The following is a 13,028-nucleotide window of genomic DNA, read 5'->3' on the forward strand; positions in this document are numbered from 1 at the left end:
TTTAAGTAGTTTTCGTACAATTTCCAAAACGACGACTAATATTTACATCTTAAACAGTCACATTTATCTATGTAACTTTATACTCAATGGAAAGACCCCCGATATTGTTGTAGAACGTTAGGTCCAACCCTTTTTCCATATTATACTTTGTGAATTGTAATTTATTTGTAATTGTCAATTTGGAAATAAAATATGTTTAAACTAATTAATACTTATAAATGTATGTAATATCACAGAAAAATCATGACTACCGGTACACTTGTCATTCAGTTAGTACGTTGACCAATTTATACCGATTTATATTTAAATTGTAAATGAAAGCACATTGTTTACTTACTTGAAATCCTTCCCCATATTAAGTTGGAACAGTAAAATGGATGCCGGGTTTGTCTACAGGTCATTATTACTTGACCCGCGCTCTGAGAAAATCGGGCTATATTCATGTGCGTAAAATGTCGTCCCAGATAAGCCTGCGCTGTCGCGCAGTCTGGTCAGGAGCCGCGCTATCTGCAATAAATTCGCGCAAGGTTCCTGGTGTTATTAGTTGACAGGGTAGCGCCTTACCAGCTTGTCTGGAGCAGCGCTGGTATATTGCATAAGAGCCATTTTCCAATAATGCGGATCAATTATATTATTAAATATCTTATAGATCATGTGCATATTTTATCCGCCTTCTTCATATAACGTTTGACAAGCACAAAGGCCGAACGGTTCCACTGCATGTTACCTTATGATTGAAAATCATGAAACTTGCATGTACCTTGAACATGTGGAAGAACACCTTGTATTCGCCATGGAGAAAAAACACCTCGGGAAGAAGAGGCGGGTTACTAGTCCTAGTGTTGCTCGCGGTCCTGGCTTCGCATAAAACGGTACCAAGACGAGTAAAGTAAATGTATCAAAGTGACTCTCCTCGCGAATAAGGACCACTTAAATTTTGACTCACTAGTATGACTTATCTTCATCGAGGAATACATGCCTTCACTATTTATATCGAATTTGCCGCAATTAGTTTTGAATTATGAAACAGCTTTACTTGATGGGCATCTTTATTCACAATGTCTATTATGTTCGTTAGACGCTTGACAAGAAGACAATCAATGATTAAAAACTAAATGTTGAGTAGCCAATCGACGGCATTAGAACACAGAACAAGTCCGGCGCGGACTTGACCCTTCGACATCCAGCGCTCCATTTGCGAACGCCTGAACCAATATGTCACAAAGACGGTATTTCTGTTATTTGTAGAGCTACATGAAGAGACAACCGTGAATCAAATCATTTTAACAGACGTAGTGTCGATGTGTGCATAAACTCAATAAGTTGCAGCTAATCCACATGTCTTGCTTATGTCTCATGTTGGTGTGTATGCTGTTGTTTTTCAATCGTACTTGATGCATTTTATAATTATTTATATACCGTAATTATTTTTCGGACACTTAAAAAAAATTCGTATCCGATTATGTAGACACGGAAAATATTCAAAAATTTCAGGTGTCCGAAAATTAAAGGACAATAATTAAATGTCCGAAAATTATATTAAAAAAATGCCGGTATATAGTAAACACCACACAGTAGCGGCACTCAACAATCATGACGTCATCGAGCATGGCGTCCGTTTACGACGTCGGTTATGACTTGCTGTGAAATATATTGCAAATCACGATTCTTCCGGATATTGTGAGCAATACGTACCGCCGTGACCAATCTTCACGGGATTCGAGCGTTTCGTCGGCTTTAAAAAGCTTCTCCGAGTGGTCATTGTATGTGCAGGAAGCATCGCATTTATCTTTCGCTTTCTGCATTTGTTTGGATCGGAGAAGCGATCAAGTCTGCTTCTTCAGATCTCCAGCCTGAAAACAAGCTTCTTCTGACGTCGTCGATTGATCGCTGTCGTGGAAGGCAATTGTACATTAATTCTATCTGAAATATTGTGAGCGCGCAAGTGTTAGTCGTTTAGAAAAAAGACTATTATAAACCATGCCTACGTGAACATCATCTTCTGTATCGGACTGTCTTACTCCTCGATAAGCTGGGTCTATTAGACACATTAAAAGTATGCATATAAGTGCGTATTATTTGCCGTTACAGACCTACAGTCGGACATCAGCGCAAAATGTGTTCTCTGCATTTTCTAACAAATATTAACTTGGTTAAATTGATATTGCTGAAAATTAAGTTGCACAAATGTCAATGTAGTGGTATTGTTTGTCATTGGGTTGATCCAAAGCAAAGTGTATCTGTATAAATTGGATCTACAAGACTTGTATGTTAGTATCTGAAGGCAATGTTTGTACATTAAAAATTTAAAGTCGTTTCTTTGGTATTAAATGGCCAAACTTAGGGATAGTGTGTACTCTTTATATCGACGGTCTTAATTAACACGGATATATACGCGCTCAAATCGTCAATCAAGGGATAAACACTATCGTCAAGTTTTACGTATCCAGTATTATAGTATACAAAAGACTTTAGCTAAAAAGAAACATGATGAAATATGCAAATGTTTGCCCTCAAAGACAATTTGGAACAACATGATATCAGCGTGTCAAAACAAATATTATCACGACACGTTTTTCATTCGAACTCAGTGGCCAGATAAAAATGGGGTTCGTGCACGCTTAAAGAATTCTCATAAAAGTAATACACGCTGAAAAACAGGATATTCGGGCTTACATTTACGCAACAATCATTCAGATGTGTGTATTAGTAGCAGAAGACATACGAAAGGCTTATCAAAATGAGTGTGCAGTTGATGTTTCAGTAGCTAGCAATACAATATTTAAAAAAACATGTTAAAAATTCATGCTTTTTATGAAAAATACACCGTACTTCAAAAGATGTATCTTCACGATACATGGCTAGTATAGAGCAGTTTGGTCTTTTCCATTGGTGTGCGTAAATTTTGTCGCAATAACCTGTATACTTAATTATGTTTAATGAAAGATTTTATCCCCACAAGGCACAAACTCTAAAAATGGCAGAAGAATTGTTAGTAATGCATACGCCATTGCGAATATGAATGGTGTATAAGTGACTAAATTATTTATGGCCACTCTCACATTCGCCTCTATCCGTTTTTTGCGCGCTGTCTTTTAATGGTGCCCAATTTTTTAGACTGACCGACATATTGCGAGCGAATAAATAAACGCCATTATTCGCTATTCAATCGCTATGCATTCGTTACCCAGTCGTTCGCCTTTCGCCCGGCGCGCTTCTTGATCGTTTCGTCAACGCTCCTCGTTCGATGTTACCCTTACCCAGGATATAGGTAGCGGTAGGGAAACGGTAGCATTTAAGTTTGTGCTACGATTGTGTACCGCTTCACTCTTTCAAAAACAGACATCATTTGAATATCGCCATTGCAAATCAAGCCTTCGTCGAGTACACATCTAAAACTATTGTTAAGTACCAATGGCAAATAAAGCAAAAGGGGACCTGTAACTTGCTTTTATAACGAATCAACGCAATCTTCAGATTCTGTATTTTAAACTTATCAAGAGAAGAAGAAGTAGGGTAAGATGGAGACAGCGAGCCCAAAAGATGGAGCCGTTGTGTCTAAGAAGACCACATCTTGGTGTGTACGCTCCACCTATGGTGGATTAAAGGACAAAAGATCCCACACCGTTCCACATAATCCTCACATGACCCCAGGGATGTTCGATGAGCTGCTGCTGTGACTGACGACGAGGTGACGAAACTTAAAACTCACAACAGAGATATCCTGAAACCAGGCTTTTAGTGTTCCCTAAACCTCTAGCCCGTTAGCCACGGAAGCATTTTTGTAAAGCAATTCATCGTACGCCACTCTCGCTCCAGTCCTAGCGAATCCTTGGTTTCGATGGCTCCTGGTAAAGTGTTATGTTTATGTACAGTTTGTCACCAACGATGTAAGTATCTTTTTGTTGTGTCCATGCCTCGGACATAATTGGAATGAGGAGCTTCCGGGTTTCCATCATTTCTGGCTGATATTGCTGACGGACACCATATGGTTGATATGGCTGTTGGGACTTAATCTTACACGTTCCCTACGCACATTTTGCGCACATGAAGTGTCATTTAATTAACCTAATAAATAATCAATATTAAAGATAAGTCATGATGATTGCATACATTTAGCACATCCCGATGAAAACTATTATTCTCATCACGAAAAGACCATTGCTCTGTTATCGGAATAATCCTGTATGATAATATTTTTTTTGCGATTATCTAGACCAGAATACTGACTAACATAAACCGTACACTTTAGAATGGGGAATATAGACCTTCAGCTGTCCGTCTATCCGTCTGTCGTATTTTGTATCGCGCGCAACGCAAAAAAGGAATGCGCTAGATGCTAAGACATCACAAACATATAAATTATTTATCAACACGTGCGCGTCTGCATGTGGGTATTTGGTTAGTTTGTTGTGCTTTTTCTGCTCCTTTTTTCGATAGTAGCGTCAGCATTACCGTTCTCGTCAAGGAATAACATTTAATGAATTGGGTCGCTCGTAGCCGTTATAAATATGCTGAGTTATGTCACTTATAGCGCAATGTTTAGGTGCATTCTGATCTGATGGACACACCTCTAGGTTCAGTTGATGTAATTCGATAATTTTTCTACATTACGTGTCTAAACACAACGAATTTAATAATGAAATCAACGAAGCGGATAAAATACGTTTTTTTTAATCAAGACAACAACAACACTTTAAAATGCGCATTTCTTTAAAATCTTAAGTCTTTTGACTTTTCATTCAATGTGTGTCACGCCATGTGTGTTTAAATGAATCGGGGATTTTTATTTGTTTGACAAGGAGTGTTTTTTAATACGTAGGATATATATTTTATTATTTTTTTAATAAGGATTAAAATGTCAGTCGATAAACATAAATTTATTGTTAAACATAAATTTATTGTCAATGTATATTTGGTTATAAACTACATTCTTTTCGTTCGCATGTCAATTGATAACATTGAAAGGGAGTTCGTTATCTAAGTGTCGGTAGTTTATCATTTATTTCATGCTAATGAATGAGCACAAAATCAATGCTTTTGTATCTGAACATTATTTTTTGTTCCATAGAGTACGCAAATTAATATAGCTTAAACCCATCAATTTATGCAAAGACATATAGTCAATATAGTGTTTTAAGTGAAATTAAAAGTCAATGAGAAAATTGTTTACAAAATATTAATAAAGAGATCAACTAGCTACCCACAGTATATTGTTACATAGAGAATTAAAATAATTATCGCATCTTACAGCGACTGTGAGATGGATTGATTGCATGCATGCATCCATGCATGGGTATGTTGTTGTTATTCAAACCCAAATGTGGCCATTGCTTCAGACTAAACGGGTCCGTCTCAACAGCAACAGCAAATATATATTGTCATTTTTTATATGTCGTGGTTTTAAATTTGTGTGTTGAACTTCATTTAACAGTTTTTCGTATATAAGATTATATATATTATAGTAATTGTTTTCGAGAAATGGAAAACTGATTTTAGTAATTTATATAATTATGATAATACTATGTCTTTTAACTCGGAAAATATTGATATTAACTTGTCAATAGAACCTGATGTTAATAATAGTATTTTTATCCAAGATTTTACAATAGATGATGTTAGGAAGGCAGTTTTTGACATAAAGCGTAATAGAGCCATTGGTATGGATAAACTACCTGGTGAAGTTTTGAAAAATAATTCTGTTATTTCCTTTTAACATAAACTGTATAATAAATGTTTTCAAACTGGTACTTTGCCAAACATATGGAACAAAACTTTCATCAAGCCAATACCTTAATCTTCAACTAGTTATCCTATTGACCAAATGTCACACCGTGGTATAGCTATAACACCGGCTGTGTATAAGATTAATTGTTCATTAGTTAACAAACGATTGAATTCTTATTGTTCGTATTTTATACGAAGGGTAAAATGGTTTTCGAAGTGGTTGTATTACAGTTGACCACATTCAGTCGCTTACAAGTATAATTGATAGTCGAAAAAAAAACGCCGTTTATCAACATACCGTGCCTTTAAAGATTTCAGAAAGGCGTTCGATTCCATAGAGACTTACTATTTGTAAAATTGTCAACACTTGGTTCCCTTTAAAGTTAAAAAATGCTGAAAAATCTATTTATCAAAATGTTATGTACTCTGTTAAATTTAATGGCTTTAGCACTTGTTGTCGCCATTACTATTCAATCTATAAATAAATGATTTTGCTTTGAAACTGAAGGCTGCTGGCAAAGTAGTGGATATTGATGGCGAAAATGTACATATTCTTCTGTATGCGAATGATATAGTACTCATTGCAGAGAATGAGCATGACTTACAAAATATGTTAAATATTCTTAATACATGGTGCTCTTCAAGCAGCATGAATGTAAATCCTGCAAAATCAAATATTGTGCACTTTCGTAATCCATCTGTAGAACGTTCAAGCTTTGTGTTTAAAATTCGTCTTGTGTTAACTGAGCACTTAGATTATTCTTTTTCTGCAAGAACTGTTGCTGAATCTGTTAATAGAGATTTAGGAACGTAGACCGCTAAAACAAAGACATTTGGGTGTTTTCCGTATGAAGCGTTTTAAAAATTGTACGAGTCAACAGTTGTTCCAGTAATTACAAATGCTTCTTCCATATGGGGTTGTGAAATTTCTCCTTTATAAGTGCAGTGCAGAATAGAGCTGCTCGCTACTTCTTGAATGTTGGGAAATATACCTCAAATGTAGCTGTTTAGGAGATGTTGGTTGGAAGCCTATAACCTACCCTTGTTGGAAAAGTGTATTAGCCAGTTGCTATAGATTTAGTTGTATGAGTCATAGAAGATTGAGTAGGAAGATATGTGTATGGACCAATAGTGTTGCAAGAAGTACATGTAAAAATTGGAATTTTAAAGTTTGTAACATGCTCAAAGATTATAACTTGGAAAGTATTGATATACCTTTACAAAAACATGATACTTATGCTTCTGTACTACCTAAAATATTAGACAGTTTTAAGCAAGATTGGTTAAATGATGTTAATCGTGAATCTGCTAGAAATGGAAATGGTCGTAATAAACTGAGATTATATAGAACGTTCAAACACACTTATGAAACTGAAGGCTCTTTTAGCACTATTTTGTAATATGTCATACAGGGGAGATATTGTAAAATTCCGCAGTGGAACTGCGCCAATGGGTATTGAGTTAGGAAGATACAATGGTTGGCCAGTTGAGCAAAGAGTCTGTTTTCATTGCCCAGATACTATTGAAAATGAGACGCATGTGTTGTTACATTGTTCTCTATATAAAACTATTAGATTTGATTTGTTACAAAAGGCAGAGGAATTAGATGCACCTTGTTTAACCTTATCTGATACTGATAAAGTAGGATTATTATTATCTTATTCAGACATAGCTTTTTATAGTGTCAAAACCTGCTTCAACATACTGAATAAAAGAAAATAGTGTAAATACTTGAAAACCAACAAATTTGATGTTAGACATATTTTAGTTTTAAATTTCAAGATATATGTTTTAGTGCATATATGACAATTGTTTTACTAGTGAAATTGTTTTAGCTCCATCCTAAAGTTCCCTTGTTAATCAAATTGTGTTTAGATCTGATCAAACACTTTCCATTATTGTACACCCATTTTGAGAATGTGTTTTAACATCCCTTCTATCTTTTCTTTAATTACCCGATTTACAAGGATTCTTTAGATCTTATTGGTATTATCTGTATTTTAAGTATAGTATATGGATCTTGATTATCTTATTGTGTTTCTTGGTTAGTCATGTTAACATTGAAAGTCTCTTGTAAATCTTTTAAGATTGGAAATGTACTGTACTTTAAACTGTGTTATGTATGTGATTATATATTGTGTACATTGATGAGACTATAATTAATAAATTAATAAATACAAAAATGTACAATAATATATATTTATCGTTGCTTTCGAGCCAATAAAGACATCAATATATAAAAGACTAGTAGTATGTAAGTTTTGATGTGTGGAAATAAAAAAAGATTGTATGAGCTAATATAATTATAATGATAATGCGAAAACTACCGGTATTTGGAGGATAACATAATCGGACTAAACGATTGCAATATCAGCCAATTTTGTCCCAATACATTACTTTATGTTGCATGTTTTTGGTAATATAAAACGACAATTTTACAAATCGTCTACAGAAAAAAATGAGCGAGTATTTTGTAAGATACCCCCCCCCCCCCCAAAAAAAAAAATAATCAGATTTTTTAAAACCTGAAATAAATCTCCGAACTACTTTTTGCGTCGTGTCTTAGATGCATTGTTAACCTAGAATGGTGTCAGCGTTCATATATTATAATTTTTAAACATCATGACGTAAAGTCCAGATTATCATAAAACAGTTTTCATGCAAGCCTAATATATATTTCTCGCTCGTTAGGAATCGCCCGATTATTTGTACATATATCTGAAATATTTTAATCTGCCAGTCGCACAACCGCGTCAATAACAGTCGTATGCTTTCTCACATAACGTTAAAATTCACTGATAACAACTACATAAAAAATGCCGCCTGGATTGAACGGACGTGTCTGTATATGCGTCTGCCTGGTTTTAACATGCCTTCACTCAGCTTTGGTGTCCGCAATATGTGTATTCCAGGAGACCAATGAAATAATTTTTACGCCTTGTAGTTGGAGCCAATGGATGTCATGGAATTGCAGCCGGTGTTACAACCCAGGCCCGACCCTCGGACCGAAGTTTGTGTTCCGTAACCGCGGCCTCTGTTGCCTGGATACCAAAGATCTAGACGCTTGTCTCAGTAGCTGTAACTTTACCAGAGCCGACGGTGAAGATCAAGCACCATGTTTGCCGCATTGCTCGAACACATCACATCAATCAAGTACTGGTGCAGTAACCATACTCTCTACGGGACCGTCTACGCTTCCTAGTACAATCCCAATAGCCAACCTATCGACCGAACCATCGCAACCTGACCCGACAGCAAAGCCACAGATGCCGAATCACGGAAATACGAGCCTTGGTTCCGGACATTACAACGGACTTGCCGCCGAGATTGAGACCTCCTCGAATAGAGGGGCCTCTTGCTCTTTTGGGCAATGGAGCCGTATCGAATATTTACCTGATACACCGGGTATGTTTTTTTTGTTATTTTAATAGTAAATTCACACACATATTAAGTGCCCGTGTTTACCTTAACTACGTTGGAAATGGTACAAGTAAAATTGGGCGAAAAATGCGTTATTTTCACTCAAATATAGAATATTATCTCTCTTTGTAAACCAACAAAAATGAGGAAAAAAACTACAATTTAACTATACAACAATATTTTAATAAGGTAAAATAAGTTAATAACAGATACAAACTTGTGAATTTGTGCAAAAATAAAATGCGTTATTTTCACTTACGGTAAAAAGAGAATAATATTTGTCGGTGTTGAAAAAAACTGTAAAATAGAAACTACAATTAAACAATAAAAAAATATATGAATTTGTTGGTCCGTTTGGATTTCCCCCAACTGTTTTAAATTAGTATGCTTATGCATTGTTGATGAAGGAAAATTAGGCTGTTGGCGTAAGCTCACGTCAATTAAAAGTGTAAAATTAGAAACACGTATCGTGGCAGGGGATAATACTTGATGGCTGGCAATAACCGCTTGTTCATTATTGGTGCAAATTTTTCATTACTGTCATCTTTTGTTGTAGGTCTCATTAACGCGAAAAAAATATTGTATTTATATATGTTCACCGTTACGTCATAAGATTATTTTCATTATGACCCCGTGCGAAAATGGTAAATAGTAGCAAATATAAGACGTAATCAGTCTGTTTTTCAAACAAAACATAAACAATAAAACGTGTGCCTTAATTTAAATAAATTTTGTAGTGAATTGTAGTGAATTCTTAAAAACGTTTGTCACGGATGACCGCGGATGATGTCATTGGTGTAAATTTTCGGGTACTCGTTGTTTTCCTCTTCGCTGTTTCAACCATAAGCATTTCGCCCCTACACGTACAATACCAGTGTGAATTCATTTGCTAAATTTCTAAAATTTATACTTTTTGTCATTTATTTTATTTTCAAAATATTAGAAGAAAAAAACACTTTCGTTTCTTATTTTGCATCACAATTCAAATGAGGTCTAAGAAAGATGTTTTTCTACAGTAATATAAACTCCAGTTGTCTCAACGGAAGATCTTTTTGTCATAACTTTAATGACCTTTATTTGGGGCAAGTGAATAATCGCCACATATTTTAACACAGGAGAAAACACATGGCTAAAACACAAACACCAATGAATAAAACTGGGGACACCGCCTAGGAACGCTCCATGCAAAGCATAGCATTTGGGGTATTAATCAGTTTTAAAGGCGCCAAACCTCCAACTTGGCAAAGATGTATTAATACAACATCAAAGTATAAATAAAATTTATTTAAATTCAAATAAAACTGAAATAAACGAGAATTAAAAATAATACGCTTCAATATAATTACTCAATGGCAATATGCTTACCAGATCACCAGAAGTGTCACTTTCCGGGGCACCATAAAATGAAACACAGAACAATCATCAACAATGTATCGACTTTTAGCAAAAAGCTTTAGAGATAAAGCATCACAGAGTTTAATTTAAATTGTCGTCATCGAGTACCGACAAGAATCGGTAATGTTGGTTGTTAAAGTTAAATTTACATAACAGTGTTGCTTATTGTTCTATAAAACTAAATAAAATATTATTGTGTACCTACATTTATAATAAGAACTGTAAAAAATGTGTCAACAATAATTTCCATAAATGTAATTTAAACTGGAAGCACCTGTATATAATGATTACTTTTCTAGCTACGGCCCTGAAATCGTGAATTCGAATCGATGTTTACGTAATTTACGACTTCCTTTTCCGCTGTTTAGTCATACCATACAACAACAACCAAATGACTGCCTTGGAAACTTCCAAAAAAACTTGGTGAAATAAGTTATGTAATAAAATTGTCAACACTGTTTGAATATATTGACAGTCATTTTGTAAATACGTGTATACTAAAGTGAAAAAGAACAACAATCGACAATAATCGGTCGTTCCGGCCAATCTTAACGATTAATAAATTTGTAGTGAAAAGATTTCAATTCACGCATGCTTGATATGCCTATCTGCAGTTACATGTATATTCTTGAACATAAAAAACTGTATGCAAATCCGAAATATTTTGCCAAATAACTTGTTAGACTTAGCTTCCCTACATAATCTATGTAATTTACAATGTTTCTCATCGGTCCGGCCCTTTTGATTGGTTGCTAAGATTTGCTTTTTATCATTGCAGATTGAGATTTCGATGTGCTTTTTTACATTTGATTATAGTAGTAACTTAAACATTTAAGGAAATATATGTTTCAAAGAGAAGATTTCTGTCACTCAACATCCTTATAAGAGTCGAAAAAAAACTTATAATAAACAGAATACTTCATTGTATGGTTTATAATAAGTTATATGCAATTTCATTGTATAGAGTAGTTTTTGTATAGAAGTGTTTATTGTGTGTCAGTTTATGTAGTGATAAATATTGTTTATCAAAACATGTGACGTTTTCTTATTCAATCTATTTCAGTATCTGTGTGCCGAACTTTCGAAATTCTAACTACGTTTGTAATTCTTGCGTTCCTGTACGCCATCTTTATGACGTCATATCATCTGTACATGCGTCACCTGAAGGCAGAACACAAGATCGACAACTCTGCCGACGACAATCATGCCCCTGGACCGGCAAAAAGGACCTTTTTGATGATGAAAGACCGCGTGCAGGGAATGTGGGCCTCTGTCGCAAAAACTCCTCAAATCCAACCGGAAATTTCACTGGAAGACGCATGAAGTGTTTGACTCATTCGTACAAAATGATATGAACGCTTTGCAACTGGAACATTTAAATCCAAGTTTCATGTAACCGCATTTTTTAAAAAGTAAATGCTGGTTCTAAAAGACAATGTTTGATTTTAACTTGCATTAACATTTGTATATTGTATAATATAATGCCTTCGCTGTTTCTTTGATGTGTTGTTGTGTTTTCTATACTAGAAGTGTTTGAACCAAAATTAAATGTAAAATTAGAATCGTTATATGCAATGCTATTCAATATTCTGGCAATTAATCATGAACGTAATACATGTATATAGTGCATATACTAATTTGCAACGGTTTTATTAAATTCAAACTGTTTTGTACTCAAACATCTTTTTCGACAGCAGTTATCACCACACCCACCCACCCCAACCACCCCACCCGATGAACTCAACAACCGAGAAAAGCGACGGGCTGATTGTAGCGCCCTTTACGTTCAGGGTTTAAAGTAGAAAAAAATCAGGACCGTAGCTTTCTTGGTAGCTTAGTTGAAGTAGATGGTGCGGAAAGGAGGGAAAGCTGGGTAACTGAGAGGATGTGCGATACCTGTTAATGCAAATACTCTTCATTATGAACACATCTTTGACCCAGCTTGCAAGTACACATATTCACAGCCCCCCCCCCCCCCCTTCAAGCTACGGGCCTGATTTTGTGTGTGAATGGTGAATGGCTTACATGGTGTGAATGTAAGATGAATGTATATCTTGCCAAACCTGTCGGTACTCCACTCAGCCACCTAGCAAGCTACGGACCTGATCTTTGGGGCCCATTAAGGTCAGGGTGCACGTCGCGAAGGAGACCAGAAATAAGGGCCTTCGCTAGATGGGCGGCTGAGTGCATATGTGTGCAACGGGGTAATGACCCGTTGGTTATGTACAAAGCATTATGACGATATACTGACCCAACCAGCAAAAATCCCCACCCCATCCACTCAGCCACCAAGCTACGGTCATAATTATTGGTGTCAATTAACCCCTGGGTATATAGGGCTCTCTAGTAGATATTGAGGGTATAAAAACGCAAATGACTTGGTATGATCGCCAATGACGCAGTGGCAGTAAAAACGCATAGGTCGTTCTAATAGCATGTTTGTAATGCAAACTGCAGTATAAATGTGTGACTGACAGACCGTTTTA

General features: G+C 35.6%; 1 protein-coding gene across 1 annotated transcript; it reads left to right on the forward strand.

The window, feature by feature from the left end:
- The first annotated feature begins 8,484 nt into the window (after positions 1-8,484).
- Positions 8,485-12,215, forward strand: LOC127858205 (uncharacterized). Its single transcript, XM_052395177.1, has 2 exons — positions 8,485-9,132; positions 11,606-12,215. The coding sequence occupies exons 1-2, from the start codon at positions 8,544-8,546 to the stop codon at positions 11,863-11,865; spliced, it is 849 nt and encodes a 282-aa protein (XP_052251137.1). The 5' UTR covers positions 8,485-8,543; the 3' UTR covers positions 11,866-12,215.
- Positions 12,216-13,028: the final 813 nt, after the last annotated feature.

Source organism: Dreissena polymorpha, chromosome 14 (assembly GCF_020536995.1).
Source record: "Dreissena polymorpha isolate Duluth1 chromosome 14, UMN_Dpol_1.0, whole genome shotgun sequence".
NCBI classification, from domain to species: domain Eukaryota; kingdom Metazoa; phylum Mollusca; class Bivalvia; order Myida; family Dreissenidae; genus Dreissena; species Dreissena polymorpha.

What these genes read in the sequence shown, in the direction of transcription:
- LOC127858205 (XM_052395177.1), top strand. Translation starts at nt 8,544, where the DNA reads ATGCCGCCTGGATTGAACGGACGTGTCTGTATATGCGTCTGCCTGGTT. An exon ending in ATATTTACCTGATACACCGG is followed by an intron (nt 9,133 to 11,605) that starts GTATGTTTTTTT and finishes AATCTATTTCAG; the next exon opens with TATCTGTGTGCCGAACTTTC.